The 24,246-nt window shown below is 36.0% G+C and overlaps 1 protein-coding gene across 3 annotated transcripts in view; it reads left to right on the forward strand.

Annotated features, from left to right (window-relative positions):
* The window catches only part of grin3ba (glutamate receptor, ionotropic, N-methyl-D-aspartate 3Ba), a 125,843-nt gene that overhangs the window by 58,626 nt on the left and 42,971 nt on the right, over positions 1-24,246 (forward strand). For all 3 annotated transcript variants that reach the window (XM_087240894.1, XM_087240893.1, XM_087240892.1), the window contains one exon: positions 12,652-13,289. In XM_087240894.1, coding sequence (XP_087097020.1) covers positions 12,670-13,289 — 620 coding nt within the window. In that variant the 5' untranslated portion in view covers positions 12,652-12,669. The remainder of the gene's footprint in view (positions 1-12,651; positions 13,290-24,246) is intronic.

Here is a 24,246-nt window from a genome sequence, read left to right on the forward strand (position 1 = left end):
ACTCTTAGACCTCTATTAGATTTTCACTGACAGCCTAAATTTAGCCTTGTTTTAGCCAAGATGACTATGTTTAGACCTCCATTAGACATATTTTAGACATATTTTACAAAGGAAAAAAAATGCTTGCTGGGATATTTGTCAAATGCGTTTGCAAAAGTCTCAGGAAGTACCCTTTTAAATTGCTCCCCACTGCGTTTAAACATTTCTCATTTAAAAATAAGTCTGCCAATAAATGTCAAGCCAATTACTTTGTGACTTCAGATTGCTTGATATGACAAATGTTTTATTTTGCAGAAAAGCAGTGGACTCTGATAATTTTATGCAATTAAATTGGACACAGTATGAACCTAATTATACAGCGGCCATCAAAATTAGAGAACAACCTACAATTTTTCTAATTTCGAGGTCAATGCTTTGTCCTATTTGAAGTTATCCGAACAGGAGTAGAAGAGCACTTTATAGTTCACGAGTTGCATATATTTTGCATATATAAAAAACTTATGTATTTAAATACAAGGACTAGTGAGGTCTTTGATAGATTATGGATGTCTGTGTGGGACTAGTGATGTATAATGAGAGACTAATGTTGTCTGTGAGTGACTAGTGATGGCTTGTGAGAGACCAGTAAAGTCTAGTGAGTTGGCATGGGATGATAACCGTTTTCAAATTATATAGCGGTTTGGAAATTTTTTTTTGTTATATCGTTCCTACAATTATTTTTTAAGACAACAGTATTTGAAAAGAGCTGAAAAGAGATCCAAAGATGCAATTTTAAATTTTAAAGAAATTTGTGTTTTTTGAAGCCAACAAGACAGCAGAAGTCTGTTTAGTTATTTAGCCTAACATATTTAATGTTCCAAAATATTTTAAATGTTGCCTAAAATAAAATGGCCGTGTCCAAAATCGCTACTATTCAGTTGGCACCTCATTTGAAATTACTACTCAACCGATAGAAAAGTGTGCTCTATACAGTATGTATGTACGCAGTATTAATTATTTCTGACACTGCCATTGTGTTCAAAGCTAAAAAGGGTATTTTTAGTTTTTTTACCCAGACATTTAAAAAGAATATATTTTGGAGCAGTAATCACAATACCGTGAAACTGTGATGTTTTTATCCAAGGCTATCATACCATTAGAACCTTATACCGGCCGTTACCTGTAGAATCTTGAGACATCATATTTTCTATTACATTAAAACTATTATTTACTACAAAATATTTGTTTTCAGAAAATGCAAGAAAAGCACTTTTTAAAAATGTTATTTACAGGATATGCAAGAGTTTATTTAGAAAAGAAATTTATATTTATATTTATTTATTTATATTTAGAAAAGAAATTATTTTCTATTATTTTCTATTCATATTTTTATACAAAAAAACATTAAAAATAATTGATTTTGCTTCCAAAAATGCAAGTTATTTATTTTCACTTCAGAAAAAAGTTTAAGCAATGTGTGTTTTAATTTCAGTTGTTCATTGTTAATGTTCAATAAACCATCATAAAAAGTAGATAGTGTGTGTTTCCTTCAATTATTTTAAAATCAAGTAATGCACCCTTCATTCAAAAATCTCTTATTTGTAATATTTGAGCATATTTGCTGTACAAAATTTGTATGTGAACTATGAGGGCAATAAAATAATTGTTTATTAATCATAATCAAGTTAAAACGTTAAATTAATTAAGTTTTTGATTTTAGGCCAAATTGTCCAGCCCTCCCTGTGAGAGACTAGTAATGTCTTTGAGAGACCAGTAATGTCCTGTAAGAGACTAGTGATGTCCTGTGAGAGTGATGTCCTGCATATAGTACCAGCTAAAATATGCTCCGTTTCTTTTTATCATTTCAAGTTTAACCATGCCATTAAACAAACATCTCTCTGCTCCAACATAAATTATATATTGTACGCAGTGTACTGATGACAGAGCTCTGAGCAATCTTAATATAGCCCCACAAAAATACTTGGAAGTACATATCAAAATACTAGAAATAATTACAGTCTTAAAAAAAGGTTTTAGATCATCAGATTTGTACATCATTTCAGACGTTTTACTGCTAATGCGGGGAGCAAATACCTTACCACAACAACAGCACCAAAAGCAATTTATGTCTGGTTACCCCTTTAGGTTTATTTAATAGAATAACAACCTAATTGTTACTAACAATTAAAACATTTTTAAAAATTAGAAAAATGTTTAATTACCACAGTAAAACTGAAATCTTATTTTTAATGAGTGACACTCTTTGCAGTGAGCTGGGAGAGAGCGCTTAATTACCAATCAAAATTAGACTGTCCTTAACTAAAACACTGCTATCTTAGCTTATTATTCAAGTGCTAGTACTAGTTCTAGTGCTGGTGATTTCAACACTTGATATTTGATGAATGCTTGCCATTTTACACTGTAGTTTACCACAGGCTGTGCAGTCTCTGCTGTTTTTTAAATGTTAGTCTGTGTACATGCAGATGCTTTAGTGTGACATTTTGCATGTTCTGTTTTTGATGTTGCATGTCAAGTTAAAAATAGTTTCACTTTTTAGAAACACGTCTTGACAGCTGAGTTCTGTTTCATTCTGTTTCGCTCCCTCAGGCTGTTTCAGAAAGCAAAACCCAAGGGGTTGAAGTTAGACTGGTAGTTAGGTCCTGTTAGCCCCTGCTGATACTTGTCATAGACCATCTGAATGGTTTTAAAACACCTCTCACTATTAATAGCCATTCAAATGTAGCCTTTTATTCTGAGGGAAAAATGGTAGTAGATACTTTGCCTGGGCACTAATAGTGTGAAATGGATTTTTTCCCTATGTTTTTTACTTATCTGCTTTTTCTAAATGTCATATCTCAGGATAATTATGCTGCGCCAATTTCTAAGAAACCCATCTGGTGGAAATGACCTAAAATCAATTTTTACCAGGCTTCCTTAAAGGGACAGGTTACTTAAATAGGAAAATCATGTCCTTTTTTTTGTGAAATATAATTAGCTTTTTTGAGATGTGTTTCAGTGTTTTCTTTTATAAGTATAAGGCAAGTCATGGGTAACCAAAACTACATTTTAAAGGGGTGGTCTAGGGTGTATTTTTAAAGCTTGGTTGTGTTTATGTGGTGCAAAGCATAATGTGGTCATGCTTCACTTGGCGAAGAAAAAAATCAGGTTATTTTTTATTATATTTTTCATATATCTTACTTTAATTATATACAGCTACTCAGCTAACATGAAAACAACTGTCATATTTTCTAGTTCCCCTGAAAGCTCACCCTCAAAAGGCTCTGATTGGTCAGCTAACATGATGTGATTTTGATTCGCGGATTGGCTCCATGTCACCAGGAAGCATCACACATCTACTAGTGCGGGCTTCGCCATTGCGTAAATATTGTCAGTCAGTGTATCTATGCCATATCAGTTTGAGCCTGAATCAGACAGAAAATGAAGGAGACACAGCTGAACCTCAAGGTTACTCTCTAAATTAAAATTGGACAAATGTCTTATATATATGTTTGGGCTATAAGCATGTGTAAGTAATATGAAATGTTCACTTATCTTTTGAGAGTTTGTTATTTGAGATTTATAACGCAGGGAAATCGGCTGCATAGAGAGACACTGCAGCGCTGCTGAAGACTGTGGCTGTTTACGGTGGTTTGATGGATAAATATGAATTTGTAGCTAAATTGTCAACTGTGCCAAACAGCATTTCCTGTTGTTTATATCCTGGTTGCTACAACATACCGTTAACGCTAGAAACTATGCATGTAATCAATTTCAACAAATAAAAATACTTATCGGTTGTGGCTCACAATCCACAGCTTCTGCTATTATAGTCCGAGCTGCTCCTTTGAGGAGTTTTAGCTGAATCCAGCACTGAACTGGGATAAATTCTGAAGCTGTCCTTTCTCAAATGCTAGAGCTATATCTTATTTAAAATTCTCTGGAACATATTTAAAATTAGCTGGGGAACTAAATTAACTTTAAGCACCTCTGTCTTAGTGTCATGTTCTTTAGAAGCCTAAATACAAAAACAGAACAAGCTCTGTGGAAAAAGCGGCATTTGGACGGAATTTTAGCTTTCTCTGCTATAACATTACAGTGCCTCTGGCCACACCCCTTTGCTGTGCAGGGTGTGCGCGCATAACCTGAGGGGTTTAAGACTTAATTAACCCAGATGTACTTTTTGGAGTCCCCAAACTTCTAAGCTTGCTGAGCTAACTCTGTAAAAGCCAATGTCTCCCTTTGCATCAAACTTTAAGCATATTATATTCAGAGATGTTGTTTATGTTTACACAGCTACATTCCTGTTTTAGTATGCCCCAACTTTTTAGTATGTAAAATGTTTCAGCATACAAAATGGTTTTAGTATGGTTTGCTTATGCAAATGAGACAAGTGGGGTGCTAATCGACAAGAGGAGGCACCAGTAACGGTCCATACACTATATTAATCAAGCAGTACAACTGTTTATTGCTGGAACACACAGCTGATATCAATTATCACAAAAATAGTCAATGATTATGAATCACACTCATGAACATCATTAATTGAAATACAACTAAATTGCATAAAAGGCTTTTAATGTGAAATATACATGAGTAATAAGGTTTACATTAATAAAAGACAGATGAAATAATGAAACCCCAAGAAATTTGATTTAAGTATATACAACTTCAGAGACGTGTCACTATATTACTCTTCAAAGACTGGGGAGCCTGTTGCAGTCACACTGGAATACCAACACGTGTGTTAGAGAATACCGGTCGATGAGCTCCCAATATTTCAGCAAGAAACCCTCACCTTTAAAGTCAAAATTTGCGTGCTGGCCAAAAGTTGACCTGTTATTTAAGAGAGAAGAGTGAGCTGATCAGGCCAGCTCTCTCTCTTAACTAGGTGCACATTATTTCTGATTGCAAAGCACAAATTTGAGGTTTGTAAGGTCAGCAGGATTATCATAGAGTCAGTATTCTACCTTCTGAAATTTGAAGAAAATTAATCATAAGGTCATGAGACCCTTCTCTGGTCAGTTGGTCCTGCTTAAGGGTCAATTTTTTTGACCTACTAAAATTTGGAGAAAAGTGTGAAGTTAACCTTAAGGTCATGAGTCCCTTCTTTTATCATTTGGTTGTTCATTGAGCGCAACAGGAGAAAAAAAAAAAACATTTCCTACAATTAATTACACGTGAACTAAATTTGATATTGTAGTGGACCACCCCTTTAAAAGGTTTTCTTTCACATGATTCTTACATGATTCTTGTTGTTATGAGATTGTCACAATTCTGATTAAAGAATCACAACTGTTCAGACCTGAATTTCTGTTCTTTTTTCACAAAAAAGTACATTATTGTGACTTTTAATCTTGTAATTGTGAGAAAAGAAATCAAAATCCTGAGAAAAAAACTCAGAAGGTCAAAGTTTGAAACAAGGTCATGAAGTTGAGAAAATAATGATACTAATCAAATTATTTTCCGACAACTCACTGAAAAGTCATTTACAGAAATATATAGTGAGTTGAATTTTTTTTTTTGGAATAGTTTCACTTATTAGGTAGACTTTTCTCATAGTATGAGAGAAATAAAATGCAGATGGTATATGACACCAACCATGATTACAAAATTAGGTGCCTCACAAGCTCATCAACTATCGCACCAGAAATCATCGGGTGTTACAAGAGTTATGCCGTATGTTTCAGGAAGATAGACAGTAATTTCCAATTTCTCCGCTCAATTATGGTTTGTTTATGGATCAGGTGCTGCTTGCGTGTGAGAGTGACAGATAGATTCAGCACATCTGCCTCCACACCTGCACGATAATTTGATGGCCAAACTACTGTTTGTATTAGTCCACAAAACCTTGTGTTGTGCATTAGATATTAATGAAATGTTACTCTATAGCTTCCGGGCCATTTATGAGCTGTCAGTTCAAAAATGAATAGCAGCCATTTATTTCGGCCCGGCGTTGAGACGGATTGTAAAAATAGCTGGAAAGGTGTGGGAAAGTGGAAATGGAAATAGACATTTTCTGCTAAACTTCCGAGACGAAGAGAACAAATCAAACTGCTCATGCTGTTCGGATGCTGTCAACCTGAGGATCCATTTACACGCGAGAGGGGTAACGTCCCGCCGAGCACAGGTATTGTTTGGAGCAGCAGCTGTTTTCTGATCGATTGAGCAATGAGTGGCCTCAAGGCTGAAGGTTGGCCTTCAAATAGAAGGTGGTTTGTTTGTTTGTTTATTTGTTTGCTATTCGCTCGGCATCACCTGGTAAATAAAAGATAAGCCTATCCCCTTTTGCTTTTCTTATCTATGCTCCCATATGTACACGGCGCAACCCCAGGACCCACTGAGTCCATTTTTATTTTTTGAAGCCTCTGTCTTTTGTTTCACCAGAGCAGAACTTCGACACCAAATGTTATCTTTCTTCTTCAAACTCATCCAGTTTGGCATCACCACATGGAGTCGTCAGTGCTTGTGCTAATTCATGTGCCCTGAGTAGCAGTGAAAGTCACAGGGATGTGTGTCAAAGCCGCTGGTGGTAATATTATTCCAGTCACACTGGTTTTAACTTTGCGTGGGGACTCCTCTTCAGCACCACGGCCGCTTGCTGCTCGCTCGCAGCCCCCCACCAGGTTCAAACAGGCGCTCTTCGCCTCAGAACACCCAAATATCCCATCCTTCACTCTCACGGCACATTGGCGCACGCCTCCCTGTCAGTCCACATCAAAACAGCAGAGTGTCTGTGTGGAGATGGCCAGGAGCCATTTCAGATGAGAGCTGACGGCTCTTCCTCGCTGTTTCAGTAAGTTTTTTTTTTCATTTGTGTGATTCACATGTTTCCTGGATTGCATCAAAATGAGTGTTGTTTGCCGTGTTTTTGAGTGTGAGGTCATCATAAGTTCAGAGTAATATTTTCCTCTATTTGCCTATAAGGCAGCTTTAGGAAATAGAAGTCACAGGAGATCTAACACTCTCCCCAGACTTCCCTCTTACTTATTCAAACGTATGGTCGTTAGGGAATACAATACGCATTTGCAGCCTTGAGATATCTTTATTTTATGGTTGTGGGGTTTGTTTTGTGTTTTGACGAGTTGGTGTGAAGCATTGGTGTCACAATACCAGAATTACTTTGATACAATATCAGGCTGAACTATCACAATATGGATACTAAGTACTTAAACTTTACAGAAAAGTAATTAAAGGTGCAGTAGATGATCTGCCAGGATGCTAGCATTAGCATAAAAGCTTGGAAATTTATGTCCCGCCCCTGTCGTCCAAAGCCACACTTCTTTAATTCATTAACGCCAAATGCTGAAGACGATAGACAACCTTATATAATACTAGACCAGTGGTTCTCAAACTGTAGTATGTGTACCACTAGTGGTACGCAGGCTTCCTTATAGTGGTATGCAGAGGAATCGCTAAATAATTAAAGTAAAAAAATGTAACACTTTTTACCCTTTGACGCATAAAATAACACCAATGTGATCAGTAAATTGGTTTTAATAAGCTAAACCTTTTATTTTCAATTTTCTTATGTTTGTTATGTATTCTATCTTTTGAAGGTAATGTCCTCCCCATATTTGTAATGGTTGTTAAGGGCATATCTTGTATTTTTATATCTCAGTGTTGACATGTATGGTTTAATGACTTGCTTTTCTGACACACAAAGCCTACTCTAACACGCTGTAAGCAGATTTAATTTCTAATTTAAATATCTAAATCATATATTTAAAATACAAGTTAATGTTTAGATTTCTAAGATACAAATAAGTCATATATAGATGTAACATCTATTTCAAAATTGTTTTAAATAGTTTACATATGAATATGATGACATATAGACTATATTTATGAGGTCCGAGAAACATTTTTCATGTTTTGATTTTTACTTTTTAAGAACATTGCTATTTTTAATTTACTTTTAGAAGCACATTTTAATTTTAACATTAAACATTTTTTTTAACCTGTAAGCACCTGTAGTGTTAATGTAGTGTTAATGTTCAAACTAATGTTTAAAGTGGCTGACAATAAAAAAAATTCATAATAATAGGAATCAATCTGCCTCATTTTTGAACTGTGCAGTGCTGTAGCTGCTTAATTAGGCCTGCCACCCTAGTATTTTGGTCATAATGGTGGTACATGGAGAGACACTTTTTTTTTTTTTTTTTTTGAGGTGATACTTGGTGAAAATAGTTTGAGAACCTATGCAATAGATCACTCACCAGTTAGAAAACTCTATGGATACACACACTTTGTCCAGCATAGTTTTTGACAGGCCACCGGGTGCTGGAATTTTATTTCCCCAAAACTATCATTGGGGTGAGTTTGTTTTATATTCGCACATGCAGGCTTTCTCCTTAATAATATAATTTCAGAAAAATATTATTTGCAAATTCTATATAGTGAAATCATACAATCAGTCAATGACTATAATATACAACATTGTTTAAAGTCAAGGTAATAGTGCTAATGCTGTTTTGAAGTCATACTACATGCTATTTCAAAGTAATGTTAGAGTGGGAGCGTGCCACAGGTTGTCAGTGTTCAAAAATGAACGAATGTGCGAATATAAACCAAACTTCACCTCAGTAAAGCTAGTAAGGCAGATGACACTACTTGCTTAAGTTTTGTTATTCAACTAAATAAAAATCAGATCAGAAGGAGTGTTAAAAACAGAAATATCCTGCCATCGTTTTATATTACACTTGCATAACAAGACAACGAGTGACTTACTTTTATTTTAAATTGTTCTTGTTGATCCTCGTACATCACTTGTTTTCATCTCTTTTTATACTTGAACAACTAAATGAATGCTTATGTCTATTTGACCGAATATATTTTAGAGTATTTTGTCAGTATTTAGCTGGACATTTTTTAGTGGCTGAAACATACTTCTGTGCATATAAACCCATTCATAAACAAGAACACAATCTACGTAAGCTTTGCATGGCTAAAATAGTTGTAAAACATACCTGTCTAAAAGTAATACTTTAGCCATGGGGTGATTCTTCTGATCGTAGTTTTGAACTGCATGACGTAATTTCCCTCCAGTGCGCAAAGGTAACTTTGCTATTCATTCATTAAGAAGCATTGAGAAATGTTTTTATTCAGCATTTTTGGCAATACCCCTTTCAAAAACCTTTTTATGGATACAAGGCCACGTTGGTCTTTCAGAAAGAAGTTTTTCAGGTTATTGCAGCGTTTGTCTGATGTCTCCCTATCAGCTGTAGGTGGCCATGCTTCATGTGCACATGAAAATGACGTGTCTATCTGCATAAAGAGGCTGCACAGAATTACACATTTAAATTTGTTGACAGTTTGAGATTTGTCAGCCTGAAAATTTTTAATTGGATGAACATTTTTTAGTCTTATGCCTTACCCAGAATATAAAAACACATATAAAGACATTTAGATAATTTACTTTAATCATTACTATAGGAATTTGAAGAAACTTTTAACCAGCACAACTAAAATTGTTTCTTAAGACAATCACCTACTGCACCTTTAACTAACAAGCAACCCAACATTTAACTCATAAATGATTTTCTTGTTTATTTAAACAAATAAATCTTGGACTTTGACTTGTCCTGCACATGCACAAAAATAAAAAACAAATAAATCACATGTCAGTTCAAAGGTCAGTGTCGTGAAAAACCAATCTATCATACAGCTTAGCCTGCAGGTAAGTATATGGATTTTTGCAATATTGGCAAGTTGGCCGAAAGGGTCAAATGGAAAAGCATTCAACTGGAATAATGGTACTAAAAAGAGCTAAAATTGGTCATCACGTGCTGTCTGTGGCGGTTTCTGTTCACATGCTTCAGGTGTGTGTGTCAGTCAGCACGATAACAGCATTGATTTCTTTTCTGAGGCTGTCATGCTTAATAACTCATTTTAATAGCATGCACGTCATGCGCTTTATTTACTTTGTTCATGCATGGTATGTTATGGTGCCTAACACTATCTGTAAAAGCAGTGCTGCGCTGAGTGGAAATATGTGCACACATGCTGCACTCTCAGAAATAAAGCGACAAAAGCTGTCACTGGGGTGACGCCTTTTCATTTGTGCTAAAGTGGGCTACTATATTGGTACCTTAAAAGTACAAGTTAATACCTAAAGCAGGGGTCTCAAACTCGCGGCCCGCGGGCCATTTGCGGCCCTCAGTGTAATATTTTGTGGCCCGCGCCGACCGCTGTACACTGACAGAATCAGCGGAGCGGGGAGAGAGAGCGCTCCCCGCTCCGCTGATTCTATCCGTACACAGCGGTCACTGGCATTCCCCGCCCGCCGTGTAAACAAAGGGGCGAGTATGCCGATGACGTCACCAGGCACCCCGCCCCTTTGTTGTTCCCGCCCCTACCTGCCACTTAGCTACCTATCTGCAGCCTGCCACCTACCTAGCTACAGCCTGCATCTTATATATATTATAGGTAGATACAGACTGGTACAGACTGATGTGACTGGAGTGTGGTGGGGGTGTTTTATTTATACTTCAAGAGTTCACACTTAGCTGATGATTAATTATAAGCTTGTTTGGCATGCTGTCCCGGGAGAGAGCCCTGAGCTCATGAGATCCTCGAGCCCAGGACTCCCTCCCGTTGCAAAGCGGGAGGGGAGTTTGAGCTCAGGTAGATCTCGGGAACTCCCCTGCTGTAGCAAGTGAATGCTCTTGAAACTAATTACTAACTAGGAGCGTGTCTATGTTGACAATTTGGCTTGTTCAATTGGCTTAATTGCATGTTTTTGGGTGGTGGGAGGAAACCGGGGAACCCGGGGGAAACCCACGTGAGCACGGGGAGAAGTGCAAAACTCCGCACAGAAATGTCTGCTAGTTTTGGTAGAGCCAGGAACCAGAGACATTCTTGCTGTGAGGCGACAGTGCTAGGCACTGGGCCACCGTGTCACCCGTCTAAGAAGGAGGCGTAGGGGAGGAAGGGGGGACTCTTCAAAACGAAGATAGCAATGGAATAAACCCCAGGGTATTTATAGTAGTTTAGGAGTCATCTGATTGGATAGTAGTGAATTGGTTAATGCGGGTCAGCTGCTAGCAATCAGAAGCACGTGATCCTCTCAAAATTTGTTTATACATAAACTTCACATATATACTCCTTTTTTTTTAGGTGAGGCGTGAGGGAATGGAAGTTTTGAGTGAGTTCCCCCAAGCCATACTGAGGGTCTCAACTGCTTCCGCTCTAAAGCCAAATGTGGTTCAGATTTGTGAGAAGAAGCGCTGTCAAGTCTCTGGCAGCAAGGAGTAGGCAAAAGATGCCATGTTCAGAAGAACTGTTCATAATCTTCACTCAATGTTATATTAATGTTCAGGACACTTCATGTTCAGAAGAAATAATTAAAACTGTTAATAATGACATTTGAGGACTTTTTTTTTTGCGAAATCCCTTATGCGGCCCAGCCTCACCCAGACTTTGCCTCCTGCGGCCCCCAGGTAAATTGAGTTTGAGACCCCTGACCTAAAGTATGGCTGGGCGATTTGGCCTAAAATTAAAATCTCGATAAATTGAATAATTTAACTTGAATATGATTAATGAATGATTATTTTATTTATTTATTTATTTTTTTTTCCTTCATAGTTCACTGACAGGTTTTGAATGAAGTGTGCATTACTTGATTTCAAAATAATTGAAGGAAAATAATCAAAATATCTTTTCTAAATAAAATAACTCTTGTATGTACTGTAAATAATGTTTTAAATCGTGCATTTATTGCATCTTCGGTAACCAAATATTTTGATGTAAATAATCATTTTAATGTGATGGAAAATATACCGTCTGAAGGCATCTCTGGCGCAGCTTCCAATCATTGTCAATGTAGTGCAAAGTAAGGCTCAAGAATATGTCAGAAGTGGCTGCAAAGTGAAAACCAGTCTCAGCCTCACATGACTCCACATGTAGAGAAAATAATTTAAAAAACTGACCTGGAAAAACTACATTGATTATAGGTTCTGAATGTCCATGTCGATTACTTTTTCAATTAATTGCCCAGCCCTAACCTAAAGTGTACATATTAGTACATAAAGAGTACAAAAAAAAAAAAAATATATATATATATATATATATATATATATATATATATATATATGACTACCCTTTTCATTTTCAAATGGTAAACAATCAATTATTTGTACTGATTGAAAACTGCAGGCGTAGTTGTACGTTATGTATTGACCTGGTTTATGTAGCCTGACCTTCTGACTTATGACAATAAGTCCAGACTCAATTGCAACCTTTAAGAAACACTGTGATGCTGTGTGATGTTTAAAAAACATTCACAGTCTATTTTGTTCAGCATTGAGTTTATAGGTGTGAAATTATAACATAGATTTTTCCTACAATAATAGTAAGGTATTTATGCTTCAATGTATACTTTACATTCTTGTGAAAACCCAACCGTGATAGGTTTTTATTGTGACAGCTGTATACACAAAGACATTCACCTTTAATATGAGGGGGTCTCCTGTCATGACAGCTTTGTTTCCATGCAGAAAATACATAATTGATGATGACTTTGTAACTCCAGAAGTGTTTCCATATGTATTTCCATATGCCTCATACTAGGACTGCACATTATTGAAAAGATTACGTTTCCTATCCCCTAAACCATAAAATTGTTCTCAGTTTTATTTTAAATAAATTGTATTTGTGCTTGTTTTCTGTTTTCAGAACCGCTTCCATTTGCAGATGATGACTCGAATGCCTCCTTCAGGGCTCTCGGACCTGCTTTTGGCTGTGTTGCTGAGGGGGGGCTGGCAGGGTGGAGCGGCAACTGTCTGTCCGGGAGGTGGGAATACTGGAATGCTGGAAGAGCTTCAACAGCGTGGTCACCTAGGTTTAGACGGAGCCCACTGGCACCTTTGGGAGACTCTCAATCTGTCCAGACTTGAGGAAAATATAAGCGAAGACAAGGTAATGGAGCTCCTATCGCAGCTCCTCAGCAGGACTCCTTCTGCTCCAGCGTCCTCCGTGGTGCTTTTCGGCTCCGACCCTGAATGTACAGCCACAGTGCTGCACTGTGCCCATCAGTTGAGTGGCACATTGCCCCCTATGCACTGGATCATGGGATACCCGCTTAGTCTGGATTCTCTACACTCTATTGGCTCCCCGCTTGGTCTTATGGCTTATGGGGAGGTCAATCGCAAACCCTTGAACTTCTACATTAGGGACACCCTGCAGCTCATTGGCAGAGCTGTATATGCTGCTACCATGGTGAGACCAGATTTGGCACTCATTCAGAACATGGTAAACTGTTTCGACAAGCCCAATAAACATGAGCTACCCTCCTCCGGACAGTACCTTGCCAGGTAAGCATGCATTTAAAACAAGGTTATAATAGTTTTGAATTTTTTATTAGTTTTAGTTTTAATTTCGTTTAGACTTTCTGTTTTCAAATTCAGGTTAGTTTTTAATTAGTCTTTAGAGGCAGATTTACTCGTTTTTATTAGTTTCTATATTAGTTTTATGTATATTTTTTTAAATAAGGATATTTGTTAGGTGCAAGATTCAAAATCATCAGAATAAATATTGTATAATGATATTTTGTGACAATCACCCCATGTAACTTAAAATACCAAAAATATGTAGTCAGCAATCATAATTTCAGTCAGTTAAAACATCACCATGATCTGAAAAGTTTCTTGCAGTTACGTTTTGCAACCCAACTGAAGCATGATTTACTTAATTAAACTTCAGTCCGGTTTTCTGTTGTAAAATAAACTTACGTTTCGCCAGAATTGAAGCCCTCGCTGCAGTTGTTCAAGTTTAGTTCAGTCACAGCAGGCTGTCATGTACTGTTTGTGTTCGGGTTACCATCTGCTGCATCACGCATTTGCAGTATTAGCAGTTCACCGCTTCTCAAATAACTGAATAACTCAGTATATATTGGTTTGTTTTGAGTCACAGGGGGGTATTAGGCATGTTAAAAAGTTAGTAGTTTGTGGATAAGAGTGTTTACTGAAGATGCAAATCGTTTCAAATGATTTAGTTTGATTTGTTGAACTAGTTTAACAAGTTCACCTAGAAGATCCAGTTGAAAAAAAATTTCGTTCGTGATTGAAATCAATAATGCTGAAATAAAACCCATTATTGAGTTGATAAATCAATCATTTTAAGTCTCTGTATTTAATGCTGTCACTGTGCTGCTGTCATGTCCACTCATTGTTTTTGTTGCGGGAGCAACAGCAAGGTTTAACTGGAGGTAAACTGGCTTGATTTGGCCAATAGCATCAGGATTACAAACTCTTGAGGTGCCGTACGGCTGAAACACCTGGCAATGTGAAGTAAATAGATTTACTTCTACAAGGCTTACAGTTTGTTTACAGTATGTAGTAAATAGCCTACATTTACCAATAGGAAAACAAATTACATCTTTGCTATAATTTTAGTTACACAATAGTTTCATTCATTCATTCATTCATTTTCTTGGCGGCTTAGTCCCTTTATTAATCCGGAGTCGCCACAGCGGAATGAACCGCCAACTTATCCAGCAAGGTTTTACGCAGCGGATGCCCTTCCAGCCGCAACCCATCTCTGGGAAACAATAGTTTCAGTTACTTCTATTTTATTTTTAAAACCCTCGTTTTTATTTTTATTTCAGTTAACAAAAATGATTTTAGGGCATCACGGTGGTGCAGTGAATAGCATAAAGGTCACAAGCAAGAAGGTCGCTGGTTCGAGCCTTGGTTGAGTCAGTTGGCATTTTTGTGTGGAATTTGCATGTTCTCCTCGTGTTCACGTGGGTTTCCTCTGGGTGCACCGGTTTCCCCCACGAGTCAAAGAACATTTGGTATAGGTGAATTGGGTAACCTAAATTGTCCATAGTGTATGTGTGTGAATGAGTGTGTATTGATGTTTCCTAGAGATGGGTTGCAGCAGGAAGGGCATCCACAGCATAAAACGTGCTGGATAATTTGGCGGTTTATTCCGATGCGGCGACCGCAGAGTAATAAAGGGACTAAACTAAAAAGAAAATGATTAAATGAATGAAACATGAATTTAAATTTTTGTTTTCTTTTTTTGTTCGTTTTCGTTAACTATAATAACCTTGATGTGAAGCATCCTCAGCTAAGGAAAATTTTAATTATTTAATAAAGTTTCATATTTCAAAGTATCTAACAGATTTTTAAAGCAGAGCAGAAATGCACATTTTGTGACTTGAATTTACGAAGGCTTCCAGTGGCACCTGAAAGCTTGAAATGTTGCATTCATAGGCAGTCAATGGAGGTATAAAAGAAAAATGTCATGCCTGAATATACTGTATACTCGAGGTGCTTTTAATCTTTCAAGATTTAGGGGTTCAAGATGCCACCAACCCTCAGATGGATCCTAATTTTGCAAGAAATTCCATCCTAAAATGTAAAAGGCACCGGCATTTTTTCTTGTTTAAAGATCCAAAGATCTTTTTAAATGAACCGAAGGTTTTCCAGATACAAAGAAAATAGCTTACCTTTACATAAAAGTAGAAAAGCGGTTCATAAATAAACCAAAACATAAGGTAACAAGCCTTTTTTTTCCAAGAAGTACTATACGGTAAATGTGGCCTATTAGTCATAATTTGACATAAACAATAGTGATAGTGTTTAGCTATGCTGCATTGCCGCTGTTTGTCACATTATAATAGGCTACCTTTTGCACAGGTTACACCCATTTGCAATGTTTCACATTTCTTAATAGTGTGCTGCTTTCATGTGATGCGTGGCAAATATGACCCCATGCCCTTAATGCTTGGTTATCCATGATAAAACTGGAGATTTTATGCACCATTAGCAAAAGAAATCCATGGTCTTATTTATGCCTTAAAGGACCAAGTGTCATAGGTTAAAAACGAAGACTAAAGAGAATATGTTTTGCAAAGGTTTACCCCATTTTCAATGTTTCACACATCGTCTAAACAGTGCAATTATCAAGTGACGTGTGGCTGAAGCCATGACCTTCAAGCCCAGTTACTCACAATAATACCGGAGATTGTGCCAGTATAGGATTTCATCTAGAAGACTGTAGTTTCACAGCTCACACAAAAACATTGCCATACTAAGGCATACATTTTGCAAAAGTATGCTTTATTTACTACGCTTTACTTTCATGACTAATCTGGAATCAGAAAAATAATTCACAGAAAAACTTGTAGATTGTGTTAGAAAAAGCATTAGCGAAAAAACCTCTATGGTTTTATATATTGAAATTTATGTGTCCTAAATAGTCAACTGTCACAGGTTATACTATGCAAACTAAAAATTAAAGCACTCATTTTACACCTCATTTATCAATGCTTCACATTTCTGATTAATGTGGAATCTGCATGTGACACGTGTGTGGCTTGTGGAGCCCTTGCCTTCGAGCCTAATTATCTAAAGGGAATATATGAAAATTGTGTTGGAATTAGACATTAGCGTAGAAAAAAACTATCCACAGCCTTATTTATTGAAATTTATGTGTCTCAAAGAGTAAAATATCATAGGTCACTGTATGCTGCTTATGCAAACTGAAAATTTAAGCACTGTCACGAGGCATCAATTTAAGAATGTAGTATGTAGACTGCATAATGTGAAATCAGTTGTAGCAAAATGTCACTGCTAATGGTTTTAAAACATACTCTTATAGTTTTTTAGATATTTTTGTTCATATTATGAATATATATCTAGTAATTTTCAATACAGTAAGTTAATAAAATACATTTTCAGTGTTGTATTGTACTGGTTAAGTGTTGTTAGTATCTAGCTTAACCTTGTACTCTGGAACAAAACAGTACCAAGGGTTCTTCAGCCTGTAACAATAGCAGAAGCATTTTTAGGTGTAAAACAGAACACTTCATAATGTTCCATAAACAACCATGCTTTGTCTTGTAGATCTTTAAATGAGTGACCTATTGTTATAACAGTATTTAATTATTTGAACTGATAACAACAGTTATTAGCTGAATACATTATTAATAACACTGAACATGAGTATATACATAAAGTAAAATAGAAATAGGTGTTTTTGTGACATGTCCTCACAAGCTGCTTTGATGGCTTTTGGTCTATTGTTATATTTGTATTTTGGTGTAATTGAGCCTCCGTTGGGTCATTTGGCGTTTCTGTGTGGAGTTTGCATGCTCTGGTTTCCCCCCCCCCCCCCCCCCCCCAGTCCAAAAACATGCGTTACAGGTAAAGTAAATTAAAAAAAGGTAAATTGGCCCTTGTGTATGTGTGTGAAAAAGTGTGCATAGATGTTTTCCAGAGATGGGTTGCTGCTTGAAGGGCACCCGCTCTGTAAAACATGTGCTGGATAAGTTGACGGTTCATTCCACTGTAGCGACCCCTGATTAATAAAGTGACTAAGCCGAAAAGAAACTGTATTAGGTTTAAAGTTACCATTTCTGTCTGAAAAATATCCAGTGACTACTCATATGCATAGCTTTTGTCATTTTTGGGACTGGTTGTGTTTTTGCCAACAACAAAGTAATAATAAAGACAAATAAATCACATAAGTAAATAAAAATAGGTCACATCATACCTTTTAAACTTAAATTGTCTTGTCTACACATTAAATTGGAAACTATTAAGGAAATCATTTATCTGTTGAAAGAGTGTTGACGGGTTTAAACTGTCATCAGCATCTTAAATCCTCCAAAAGTAGGGTTGCACAATAATGGAAAAATATGACATTGCGATACTTTGGTCTTCTGCAATATATATTGTTATATGGGGCAGCACGTTGACACAGAGGGTAGTGGACAGCAAGAAGGTCGCTGGTTCGAGCCTCGGCTAGGTCAATCAGTGTTTCTGTGTGGAGTTTGCATGTTCTCCCCGCGTTGGTGTGGGTTTCCTCTGGGTACTCCTGTTTCTTTCACAAGTCCAAAGACGTGCGGTATTGGTTAAGCTAAAATAGTCCGTAGTTTATGCGTGTGAATAAGGGTGTATAGATGTTTCCCAGTGATGGGTTGCAGTTGGAAGGGCATCCGCTGTGTAGAGCATATGCTGAATAAGTTGGCGGTTTATTTCACTGTGGCGACGCCTGATTAATAAAGGGACTAAGCCGAAAAGAAAATGAATGAATGAATGATAATGCTACAGTATATGAATACAGTTTCACCAGATGACTTGAATAGCTCCAATTGGAAAATCATTATTAAATCATTCATAAAATGTAATAAACAAGTTGCAAGCATAAGTAAAAACGATCGAGCAAAGATAAAAGTGAAATAAAAATTGTGCTTTCTGGAGAGTCAAACTGTAATCACGTACAGAAACATAATAATCAAATGCAATAGAAAATGTAAAATAACACTGTGTAGCCTTTATTGTATGAATTCAGTAAAGTTAATTAAGTATTAATTTTTTTTATTAATAATTATTAGAAAATTTGAAATGCCTTAAAACACATCCAAATAATACACATTTCATCTGTTATGGTTAAATTCTTCAGTGACTCAACTTCACTGTGGTACTTATCAACTATAATCATAGCTCAACAGAGCATATGCTGCGATGTTTTTACTGTGGATGCAGCCCTATTCAAGTGTTGATTTTTAAAATAAAAAAACATATGTACATTCATAAAATTATACTTTGTATTTTATTATCTTTGCATCAAATTACAAAAAATAATTGCATCAAAAAATTTAAATTTAATGAAAATGAGAGGTGTTTCTAATGGAACGTCTATGGGCAGGACAATAATTTTTTCTTCTGCCTGCTGTTATAAGTCTCGCATTTTTTTTGCTTTTTTAATTTGTGAAAGTAATATTGTTAAGCGCTTTGTGTGTGTGTGTGTGCGTGTGCGTGTGTGTGTGTGTGTGTGTGTGTGTGTGTGTGTGTGTGTGTGTGTGTGTGTGTGTGTGTGTGTGCGTGTGCGCGTGTGTGCTTGTGTGTGTGTGTGTGTGTGCAATTTTTAAAGTAAAGTATATATCTAGCACTCCATCCAACATCTATTTTCTGTTTTGTATCTATTTTGTTTCTTGTATCTACTTGTGTTCAGTTTACAGAACTACGTATAACAAAACGCTATGCCGAGCTCCAGAAAATCAGTAGTGAAGTGCTTTGACAGTTACAGATTTAAAAACAAAAAGGCAGGAAATAAGAACTCTAAACTTTCACCGAGAACCATTTCTGCATAATTAAAAGGGTTCTTCAGGATAATGTGTTTCTAAATAGAGCTGTTGCTATGCTATGTGTAGAAAAAATATGATTACTGTAACTCATTCAACTGGAGCTGCAAAGTAACTCCCCCAACACTGGTGTCTATCTTGTCAGTATTTTAAAATCAGATTTTAATTAAGATATACGTAATCAGGAATTCATTTGTTATCTGATCACGCAGTGCAGTCATTTCAAGCCCTTAATTCACCTTTAGTCATTAGTGTGCGTAGACATATTAAGCATGTTTTACATTAAGGGAATTATCAGGTAGTAAATACTCTCCAAGGAAATTGGCTGAATTAGTATTCCAGCCGCCAGTATTAAGTTACTGGAATATTCTGTCTCGACCGCAGTATGGTCTCAAGCCTTAAAGTTATTTTCCTGATGGAGCCACCGGAGACTTTAAAATGCAATTAACTGACTTGGGGGGCATTTTCAATACATTTATACCTCCTTAATCAAAACCACATCCTGGTGTGCATTAACATAAACTGTCAAGTTAGCAGTTGCACAATGATGCATTCTCAGCATTATGGAAGCCACTTTCTGACACTGCTGTGTCCTCTCATGACTCGCTGGCCTTTATAAACAGGACAAAAACCTTTCTGCATTCAGGTCATCTTCAGTGCAGGTGTCCAGTTTAACGTCAGAAGCTTGCACAGCCTCCTGTCCACTGACTTTCAGCTTGATGCGTTGTTATCATTGTGTTAGTGGAGAAGGCTCTGGGAGTCATGTCTATTAGTATCGCAGCTACAGAGACTGTTGTCTATAGATCTTGACAGACCAAAATTGATATTTTCTTAAAGGGATAGTTCACACAAAAATGAAAAATTACTCATTATTTACTCTTCCTCAAGTGGTTTTAAAACTTGATGAGATATTTTTTTTGAACACAAAAGAATATTTTTTGAAGAAATGACCACTGAGATGGTTACATTTTTTTCTTGTGTCTCTAACAAGAAAAAACTCGTAAAAGTTTGTAACAAGTAAAGGGTAAATTATCCTTTTAGCAGGGTTTCCGCAGGATCATAAAAAGTCTTAAAATGTCTTAAATCTGAAAATCCTAATTTTAGGCCTTAAAGTCTTAAATTTACTGAAATATTGTGTTGTAGGTCTTAAATCTTTTTTAAACAGGTCTTAATTTTTCTTTGTTCATGCATTGCTACCCAATCTGGCCAAAACCCATACAATCACCAACAATCCATCTCAATTAAACTTTAAACTTTTTATTTAAAAGGGTATTTTTTACCTATTTATTATAATGTTTTAATTATTTTCCTTAAAGTGCTCCATTTATTGACTGCTAAGGACACAGCCCGGGACAGATCATTGTGTCTAGATTTAGTTTATTATAGTTTTTCTAACTTTTAAAACATTTGTTCATTTTTTTAGAAGGTTTATGTTGGAAAAAAAATGAATGGATACAACTAGAGGATGTTTGTTCTTACACAATAATAAAAATATTTTAGCAAAGAAAAATCTCAAATATTTTAACTTTTGATAATTTATTTAATTTTATTATTAAATGAATTCAATTATAATAATTCTTTTAATAGGGCAAAGAAAAATCCATTCCATCTGAACCATTTGTGTTTAGCCCTTTATGAGACAAATATTTAATTCATAATGGTCTTAAAAATGTCTTTAAGTCTTAAAGTTAACTTGGTGACTCCTGCAGAAACCCTGCTTTAAGTATAGTATTTTTATTTTTAAATGAGTTTTTACAAGAAAAAGTTGACACATTTCCTTAATTAAAGTTAAGTAAACGCATCTCTAATGTTACAAAAGACTTTATTTAAAATAATAAATGTTAGTTTTTCATCATAGTATCCTAAAAACACATTTTTAATAATAATAATAATAATAATAATAATAATAATAATAATAATAATGTTTCCCAGTACTGAGTTGCAGCTGGAAGGGCATCCGCTGCGTAAAACATATGCTGGTTAAGTTAGCTTTTCATTCCGTTGTGGTGACCACAGATTAATAAAGGGACTAAGCCGAAAAAGAAAATGAATAAATAATAATAATATTTCCCAGTGATGGGTTGCAGCTGGAAGGGCATCTGCTGTGAAAAACGTATACCAGATAAGTCAGAAATTTCCGCTGTGGCGAACACTGATTATTAATGAGACTAAGCTAAAAAGGAAATGAATAATAATAATAATAATAATAATAATTATTATTATTATTATTATTATTATTATTATTATAATTCCCAGTACTGGGTTGCAGCTGGAAGAGCATCTGCTGTGTAAAGCTTATTCTGGATAATTTGTCAGATCTTTCCGCTGTGGCGACTGCTGATTAATGAAGGGACTAAGCTGAAAAGAAAATGAATAATGATAATAATATTTCCCAGTACTGTGTTGCAACTGGAAGGGCATCCAATGCGTAAAAATATACTGGTTAAGTTGGTTGTTCATTCTGCTGTGGTGACCCATGATTAATAAAGAAACTAAGCCGAAACAAAAATGATTAATAATAATAATAATAATTCCCAGTACTGGGTTGCAGCTGGAAGGGCATCTGTTGTGTAAAACATGTGCTGGATAAGTTGGTAGATCTATCCACTGTGGCGACCGCTGATTAATAAAGGGACTAAGCCGAAAAAAATAACATAAAATAATATTAATGTTAATAATAAAAATGCTAATAATATTTCCCAGTACCAGGTTGCAACTGAAAGGGCATCCACTGCGTAAAAATATACTTAAGTTGCGGTTCATTCTGCTTTGGCGACCCCTGATTAACAAAGAGACTAAGCTGAAAAGAAAATGAATAAATTAATAATAATAATAGTAATAATTCCCAGTATTGGGTTGCAGCTGGAAAAGCTCCCGCTGCATAAAACATATGCTGGATAAGCGACCCCTGATGAATAAACAGACTAAGCCGAAGGAAAATTAATGAATTAATAATAATATTCATAATAATATATAAATATAAAGCAGAACAGAATTTTTAAAAATCATTGATCATAATAAAAACCCTTATTAATGATTGAACGGCAGTAATAATTGATCATACCAGTGCAGCACATTAATATGATTTCTGCAGGATCGTTTGATGCTGAAAATTCATCTTTGAATTACAGAAGTGTGTAATATATTGCTGTGAGTGAACGTAAAATGTCTGCAAAGTTTCAAAGATCAAAAGGTATAAAAGATTGACTTATTATAGATAAGTAGGGTATTTATAACTGGAAAACAAACTGTAGAGTTTTGCTTGGAGTGTGATCAAGTCCCTGTTCACAGTATACAGGAGAACTCTTATCACCGAAGGGCGGAGGAAGTCCACAAATGAGATTTTTTTATATATGTGTGGTTAAAAAAAAAAGCAAGAGCACCTTCAGATGTAAGATTAAAGTGCCGCTGTTATATGAGTCTTGCTCAGATAACTAAACTTTTTTTTTTTAAATGAAAAAAAGTGAGATAGTGGACCCCTGAGATTTTCAACTGGATTGAACGCAGTGATGTAATCTTTAATATTCACCTCACAGTGTGCGAATCCCCCCCCCCCCAACCACCCTCACACTAAGAAATGTATTTGCTCTGAAAAATGAGTGTGTAGCGCAGAAGCACAGGCACTAGATCCAAACACATTCCCTCCGAGAATCCTAAAACAGCACAACACACTGGGATTATTGGTTCTGCGAGGTGCTAAAGCTTTCAGAAACTTTCATAATAGACACAGCAATTGAAATCTCAGTATACGGAAATCATCTCTTGCGATCGCTAACACATCATCCCCATGTCTTTGAACTTCTGCTTTCACACTAGATCAAGTGTTCTCAACGGGTCAAACTCAGGGCTATCAGGAGAAATTAATGGCCCAGGCAATCAGCTTTTTTCCCCTTTTATTTTCTCTGTTCTGCTCCGTTTTAATGGAAGTGTGCGGTTATGGTCACACAGAGTGCATATCATTTATGGTCTCATTTAGCCACACATCACAAGCCTCTTTCACCAGGGATTTTTCATCTGACCCAGACATCGCCCGGCAGCCCTTTGACTACTATTTCTCCCCGTCTGATTTATAGAGGAAAATTGATCACAGAGCTAATTCATGGCATATATTCTACCATAAAAGCAGTGTAGCTAAGTCTGTGTAAGGAATCATAATGACGCAGTTGTGCTGAAGACCATAATCTCTGAAGCTGCACGGAGGATTACTTACCTTCATATAAACCGTGCTCTATTTATTTATTTGTTTGTTTAGTACTCTCCAATGGATGCGCGCTAACAGCAGTAATATGGTGGCAGCTCGGCGGTTAAATACATGGTCTGTCAGAGGTCATATATTGGTTCAAAGATTTAGTGTGATTCGGGCTGCTCAGGTCATAATCCTGCCCTTCTGTCCTTATACCTTTGAAGAAAGCCTTGAACTTATGTGTGCCTCAAGAGTGATTTATATTTCCTTCTGTTCTTGTTCTTTTCACCTGCTGCGAAAAAAAATATATTATTTAAGATTTCCAATTGATGGTTTTAAAAGGAAAATCATTGTGCCAATCATGTGCCCTTGATTAAGAAATAATTATTTTAAATCTTTGCAGACACATTCGCTCCTCATTTTATTTTATTTTTTCAAAGGGCACTTTGTGACAGTTGTGGCACTTCTTTTTTTTTGCAGCAGGGAGGCATGATTGCCTAGACATGTAATTTTCATTTAGTATGCGAGGAGACCTGGGTTCAAATCCTTTTTTCATGCACATACACACACACACACACACACACACACATATATATATTGCTGAAACATTAAGAGCATTCATCTGTACTAATGTAAGGCTGTTTTGCATTGTTACATTTACAAATAATAAAACATAAAAATACAAAGTAACCTTATATACAGTATAGTAGGTCTAACTGTGATCTTCATATTTTGTCTTTTGTTGTTTAAAAAAAGTGACATATTATGCTGTTATTACAATATAAGTCTCAAGTTCCCCTAGAATCTAGGAATTTTCAGATCATAAACACACACAAAAATAACATTTGCTTTGTTGCTTATTGAAAATTAGCTCAAACAACACAATTCTTGAGTTTATTTGGGAGGGACAACTTAATTGTATTTTGTTCAATCCACTAAAATGTGCAAAAGCAAATGAGTTAACTTAATTCCTTCATGTTGTCCCAAAACA

Source organism: Danio rerio, chromosome 2, assembly GCF_052040795.2.
Source record: "Danio rerio strain M-AB ecotype USA chromosome 2, GRCz13ab, whole genome shotgun sequence".
In the NCBI taxonomy this organism is placed as follows: domain Eukaryota; kingdom Metazoa; phylum Chordata; class Actinopteri; order Cypriniformes; family Danionidae; genus Danio; species Danio rerio.